The sequence below is a fragment of the Penaeus vannamei genome, chromosome 35 (genome assembly GCF_042767895.1).
Source record: "Penaeus vannamei isolate JL-2024 chromosome 35, ASM4276789v1, whole genome shotgun sequence".
Taxonomy (NCBI): Eukaryota; Metazoa; Arthropoda; class Malacostraca; order Decapoda; family Penaeidae; genus Penaeus; species Penaeus vannamei.
The window spans coordinates 9,711,237-9,718,736 of record NC_091583.1 but is presented as its reverse complement, the minus strand read 5'-3'; the positions used below and the strand labels follow the sequence as shown (position 1 = coordinate 9,718,736).

The 7,500-nt window shown below is 35.0% G+C and overlaps 1 protein-coding gene across 1 annotated transcript in view; it reads left to right on the top strand.

Annotated features, from left to right (window-relative positions):
• Naa40 (N-alpha-acetyltransferase 40) overlaps positions 1–868 on the top strand; it is a 10,579-nt gene extending 9,711 nt beyond the window's left edge. The window contains exons 5-6 of the mRNA XM_027364688.2: positions 62–220; positions 400–868. Of these exons, the coding sequence (XP_027220489.1) occupies positions 62–220; positions 400–508 (268 nt within the window). The 3' untranslated portion in view covers positions 509–868. The remainder of the gene's footprint in view (positions 1–61; positions 221–399) is intronic.
• Positions 869–7,500: the final 6,632 nt, after the last annotated feature.

The window sequence follows — 7,500 nt, the reverse complement described above, 5'->3', positions numbered from 1 at the left end:
TCATAAGTGGACTGCCTATACCTTTCCTGTAAAGACTATTAATAGACTGGTTTCCCCACAGCTACGAATTACAGCTTGAGAAGGAATACCAAAAGAAAGGTCTGGGGAAGTTCATGATGCAGGTTCTGGAGCTTATGGCCTTCTCCAACCAGATGATGAAAGTTGTGTTGACTGTTTTTAAACACAACCCAGATGCAATGGCTTTCTATGAAAAGTGCAAGTAAGTGAAAAAATAGTAAACTTCACACTGCAAAATTAGCATACGATGAGTTGATTGATATTATTTATGTTCATAGGGAAGAACACATTTTTATCATAAAAAAAATTATGTATCCTCTTTTTTCTTCATTTATGTATTATTATTTGATATGTTTTGACTTTGACTTTTTATTTTTCAAGATATGAAGTTGATGAGACCTCTCCAGAAGATAACTTTGAGGAAACCTTCGACTACAGCATCCTAAGTAAACTGAACAAAATGAAGCCAACACAGAAGACCTCTCTTTGAACTTGACTTAAACTTAAATCTATTTTTTTGTTAACCTGATCAGGGCATTAAAGAGACTTGGGAAAAATTGTAGTCTTTTCTCGTCCATGAATATGGACATCTTTTTATGAAGTAATAATAAAAATTGTATTACACATTCCACCTCCAATCCACCATTTAAATTTTGTGCAAGAAATGTTAGTGTTTTCTTATATTAATGAAAATTTTAGTTAAACTTTTAAAATCTTTGTTTTCCTTTATATAGGCTATCAGTTTTTTCCTTTTTTTCTTTTTCTCTTTTTATTTCTTTCATTTTGTGTTTTCATAAGAGCTTATGTAATCCAAAGGTAATCAAAGAAATATAGTATTCTGTGTTGTAAGACTTGCATTTTCCTAAACATTTTCATATTTTGAAGTATTTTCATAATGCATTATGGAAAGATAAAGAAATGTACAATATAAATTTTGATGTGTGATATTTTTCACCTTAACAGTATATACTACTAATGATAATCCTTTTGATACTTAGTAAAGCTGAACAGCAGTGAATAGCAGTGCACATTTGCCAGATTATATTAAGCATTTTTCCAATAATTAAAGTATAATGATGACAAAACATTTGCAAAAAGTATTACAGAAAGAGTTCAGAGATGGTTTGGGTGTCATTTTACTTTTAGAAGAGGAATTAAATGCTAAACCACCATATGTTGCATAGCATTTGCAGCTTCACTCTTGGCAACTCTTGATTTCAACATTGGTTTATACAAGTTGCTTTTTTAAATTTTAACATAAAATTCAAATTTAGGATTTTGAAAAAAAGGTTTGTAATGTGAAGTAATTATCTTTTAAAGCTTGGAGCTTAGGTGTTGCACTAGATAGACACTTCTCTTCAGCAATTTCTTTTGAGCCATGGCAAGACTAGAGAAGTGGTGACAGAGGTAGGCAGGTAACTGGCTAAATAACAAATTTCAATCTATTTAGCCAGTGGGTCCCCCCAATCCCTTGCTCATTATCATAGTGGATTACCTTTACCTTAGACCTCAGCCCTCACCTCAGCTAATTTTGCATGGTCTTTTCTTCTCCCCCTTTTCTTTTTTCCTTCTCTTTATCCCCATCTTCTGTCCACTTCATTACTCAACCTACAGAATGCACCCCCTCCTCTCTCCCAACATCATCCACTACATCTACTGCACAGTCTTCATTGTTTACCCCCTCCCCCCTTATTAGTACTATTCATCCGTATTGTCCTCCCCACCATACTACTTTACTCCACATCACCCCATCTTACCCCCACCTTTGTCCTATTATTCCCACTTCTGCAAACTCACGAGTATTCTTTTTGACCTAGTCAAGTGAGATTGATTCTTTGTGATTCCTCCTACAGCCCCTTACTCTGGCATTACCCTTCTCTTCCAACAATGTGTCCAAAATCAAGTAGACAAAGTTTCCTGTAGGAGTCGTTCTGATAGTTCATGCCTTCACATTTATATCTAAGTCCCAAGCTCATGCACTATTTACCTTGACTGACCTCACTGGCAACCCTATTCCTGCCCTCACTTCCCCCTTGATACTTGTACCTGAACTTTGTTACCCCAACTGATTTTTCCTATGTACAACAAGAATTGGTCAGGCTGTGAAAACAACCTGCTTCCCTGCCTCATCAACTATGATACAGTGGCAGTACAATGCTACACTATTTCTCCCAATGGCTGTCATAAGTCCTACACCAATATTGCCAAGATTAGCTTCTGTTGACATCACCTCCCCCTTGAAGTTTATATTGGAGTATCCTACCCTGTCCGACCATATTGATCCCTTCCCCCATTACTGTCAGAAATGTTGGTGTTTTGGCCACCCAGTCAAAAATTAACACTCCACAGCCTTCTGCCCTCTTTGTGCCCAACCATTCAAATTGCTCCGCTCAGTCATGCGCATGTGGCAATTGTGGTCCTTCGCTCCACTCCTTTCCTATCTTCTCCAGATGTCTCGGCATCTCCCCTAGTATCTCTTCCCTCTACCCATAACCATCCTACCACTACTCCCTCTCTCCTGCAATCAAATTCTTTTTCCAGTCCCCTCCTCACTTTACCTGTCACTCCAGTAAATCCAAACATTTCACCCCATCTTTTCCTACCACATCATCTACACCCACCTCTTCCTCTGTATCCCCTCTTCTTACAAGAAAACCTTAGTTTTTCAGATCTCCTTACCCAACTCTCCTCCAGAAACTCTTGAAGATATCCAAAAATTCCTAAGCATGGCCCTAGATAATGCTCTGCCCCCCTATCCACCCTACGATTCCTCTATTCCTATTTGTTCTACATTTAAAGTATTTGATATCCATCCTCCTCCTCAAGTTCCCCCTTCCCGTATTCTTGCTCACATGACTCCATTATGTCGCAACAGTGTCCTCTTGTTCCTTTCCATCCTGATATTCTTTATGATACTTCTCTTCTGATTTTCTTCTACTTCTCCAACCATTTCTACCCATATTACCCATTGATTGTTAAATAATAGCTCTTTTGCAGTTTTCCTCAGCCAGATACTCTATTTGTTTTTATTGCCCTTTACTCAACCCCTTCCCCCTTTTATAAATCCTTGCTGTACTCCAATTACTCTCACCTCTGTACCCTTTTCACTGCCATACTATACTATAGTGCTCTACCTTTGATATGTAACACATTTTATCCTAATCATTAACTTATTTTTACCTTTTTCACCACAATACTTAACTGTACTGGTATATTACCTCTGATGTCTAGTACATGTATTTTTTTAACCATTAGCCAGTTGCAGACCTCTGATGTCACTTTCTGGGCCTTTTGCTGTAGGTAACCTATAATGCTATAGTTCCTTTAACAGTTAAAGATATCAGGTTCATTTGAATTGATGTTATTTAATTTTTATTCATTACCTTTCCCAGCTCATTTTTATATCAATTATGTTATGCAAACTAAACATTTGAGCAGTTATTTAAAAATGGGTATTTGATGATGGAAAATTGCTCTTTTTCTGCCTAAGAGTAAAGGATATAACAAAAAAGTATGACCCTAATGAGAAATCTCAACTGAATTAGAATTGTGAAACCACAGTAGCTGCATAGTGCAACCAAAACCAAGGAAGACAAAAATAAGAGATAAGGCCCTCCCAGGTAGCCAACTACTAGCACCCACCAGGGAAAGCCTTAGTATCCAATCTGAAGGCAACTACAATCAGTAGAGCCCAGGTGAAGGGAGTGGAGTCCATATATCACAGCTCAAAGAAAGAAAGTATTTTTCCATCCTATAAAAAGATCATTTGTTTCCTGTGGGTCTGGTGCTAAGGATGATTAAAATGAAAAAGGAAAGACAGCTAGTCTAAAACAGGCTTCTACAGAACATGTATTGCAAGAAACTAGTAGCTCACTTCAGGGTAATATAGAATAAAGCAAAGTGATACAAACGGGATACCTGCAAGATGTGTATTTAATCAGTCTGGACATAGTCAATAGTATTCAGAGGACATTGTGGCATTGCTGAGTCAGCTGATGGTTCAGTGATTTCTCATTGTAAATTTAATTGTAGAGTAAAGTAAAGTTGATGCCAGCTTGAGTATCTGTCCTGAAAATGAACTTTTATTTCATTTGATTTGAGGCATATATCTTGGTCCATTTTTTTTATATTTCTCATACTTAAAGATTTCAAATACCATTCCATTTCAAAAGTTCCAGAAAGCAATTCTTTGGTTATTCAAGGTAAGATACAAAATGCACAATAACCCCTAGTAATTACTGCACTTGGTTAGATTAGATGATTCAGAGTGAATTGTGTATATATGTTTGGTAATATGAATGGTTTCCTTGTGAGAGATTAACACCATATTAAGGTTCTGTGATGGTAGTCACATCACACATTGCAAATAAATTGGTTTAAAGGTTTATGCATCACTAATGACAATGCAAACAGGTACTGCTACTAAATAGCGTACAACACTGTACTCTCTTTACCCATGTTGGAGTGAGTCATTCCTGGCAACCAGCAAGGCCATAATGGCCATCACATCACATCTCATTGGCACTGTCAGTGGTGAATTTGTTTTATGAATTTCTATAAAGTTTTTTTTCCTTATTGTTGTTTTGTTATTGTTATTATTATTATCATCATCATCATCATCATCATCATCATCATCATCATCATCATCATCATCATCATCATCATCATCATCATCATTGTTATTATTATTATTAATTATTATCATTTTTGTTATTGTTATTATTATTATCATCATCATAATGATCATCGTCGTTTTAATTTTATCAAGCAATAATTATAGTAATTAAAAAAATCATAAAAAATAAGGAATCAAGTTAATAGGTGATGTCAGGTAGGCCTAGTAGTTGACTCCTTTATGAGTAAACATGTATGAAGCCATCTGTGTGAAAACAGAAGTAATAAAACTAAGCCAGAGTGGACAGTTCATTCATACATGCAGTACCATCATCATGAAAAACATAAAACTTTTGCATATTTTTTTCAGTGCAGCTGGGAAGACCTCTGGGTCTTCACCCAGCTTAAAAACATAACTAAAGCAATTCAAATGCATAGCCTACCTCTTTATAATTATATAGAAAATAGATTAGGCATAGTTAATCTTTAAATTTTATTGACTGGATGTCCTGAGCAACACAAAATGTATCCATTGAGCCTTAGTATATGTTTAAAGCTTTAAGGTACACAAGAGTTCCACCCAGCACCCTCCTTACCAATATTGTAGTGAGTCATCCCTGGCAATGGTGATTAAAATTAAACAAATCCTTGATTCCTTGTATGTTGTTTTTTTTGTTTTGTTTTTTAACTATGTAATTTTAGTAACTGTATGAGAATATGAATTATTCTTCATGCATCTCAGGGAAACGTGTTACAAAAATGGGAGTCTTTTCCAGCTAAGGCTCCAACACTTTCTGGAAATAAATAGCTCTTTAGGCCCTACTATCACTACTGAATTACCTTCCTGATCATGAAGAAAAACACTCCAATAATTTTCAATATAGAAGAGAACCTTCAGTGTTCTTAAATACAAGGCAAGTTTGTCCCATATCTGTAATAACTACCACCACAGATAATTCAAATAAGGAACAAAAATTGGAAAGAAATATTATTGTTCTTAAATTTAATTATGCTCATATCTCTCCAGTATATAAGTGTTCAGTATCAGGCAGTGTTAGTACATGTGAAAAGCATTATCTATTTCTATGAACAATGGAAAGTTACTTTTTTACTGTATTATTTGCACAAGTGGCATTGCTCAATAGATGAGTGTTGATTTTGCAGTGTCCTTGGTTTGTGCCCAGTTAGCCCCTCACACACTTAGCTGTGAGTGAGTACTGGCATGCTGGCATCAGCATGCTAAAGTCAAAGTCAGGTTGGAAAGGAGCTGGTCACCCTGCTGCATCATCCCATGACTTATTAAGTTCCTTGACAGACATCCTGTACATCCGTTAGGATATGAGACCAACTCTGACTATTATATAAGATTATTATGCAAAATAACATTGTACATTAACAGTCTTCAGTATTTAGATTTCTATCACAGTTTATATATTTAACATGCATTATCATTACTCACCCTCTTTTAGTTTGCTTCTCTGAATTACATGTTATGTTTATGTAGCATCTATGCATATACAATATACAAGACCAGCTTTAAAAGCTGTCTTGATAGATTATTTTCTCCTGATAAAGGTAGATGTTTAATCTTAACCCTGTCCATGCAGTGATTTATCCCAAAGTAGTATTAAGTAAAAACAACATATATTTATTGGTAAGCCAGCAATATTTGTGAAATTAGCAGAAGTGATATTATATTTTGAATTCAAATAAGCTAACTGCAATCCAGTATTGTGGTATGTGTATGACTGGGACAAACAAATAAAAAATGATATTTGAAAATATTTTAATAAAATCCTTTATATGAACTGAAAATGAATGTTGTGGGTGAATGTTTAATATTTCTGTGTTAATAGTAAGACTGATAGTTATGGTTTCTACCTGCTTTTTACATATTTTTGTTTTGAATATTTTCTCTACAAAGTTGATTTATAACTGGAAATCTATGTCTTGCATGTTTTTTCTCCCTCAGAGAACCCCATCAGAGTTCACCACTAAGCATCGGCAGTGATTGAAATGCCAGTTTCATCTCATATATCCACTACACTGGAGGAGCATACCTATTTATATGTACATATGTAGGTATATAGTGGCATCAAGAGCTGTGACAGACCCCGAGGTAATGCATGGATGCTGGCCTTATATAGTTATATGCTTTCTTTCCAAAAATAATATTCTTGTTTACACTTCGTAGGGACTGATGGTGTTGGAGATCAATTTTACTCCCTTTCAAATCATTGTTTACTTGCAATAATAATATAATATTAATTTCAGCAACATCAACAATTGATAAAAAAAATCCTTTTCATGCTTTATTGATTCACTAATGATGCTATTGAAGTCAGTTCTTTTTGCAAACTCACTTTAAGTGCATTAAATTGCCAGCTCTGTCAGCCTTCCTTGTGTCAAGCAAAGGAGGTAACCTTTCACATAGATGATAGAGATAGTAAATTTGATGAAGACTATCCTGGGCTAGCTCTCAAGAAGTTAAAATAAAATTTTCATTATTCTGATACCTAGTAAGCAAGAAAAATTTATGTTTTGTCGTTTCAAAATGTATGCAGTAAAGTAACATATGGAGACAACAAATTTTGAGGGCCCAAGGACTCGTTACCCCCTTTATCCCCCTCTCAATGCTACTGTATGTATGGGAGTATACAATATATAACTACACTATGTTTGGTTCCATACAATTTATACTAATGTTTAAAAAAGCCTGGGATTTTTCTGAGGGTTATTTGAAGATAGGAGATTTATAATACATGGGCAATTTGAGTCAATCTATGTTAATTCATATGAATTGTCACTTAAATATTCAAAATAATTTTTCTTTCATAGTTCCATGTATTTATGAATTACTTCAGAGTA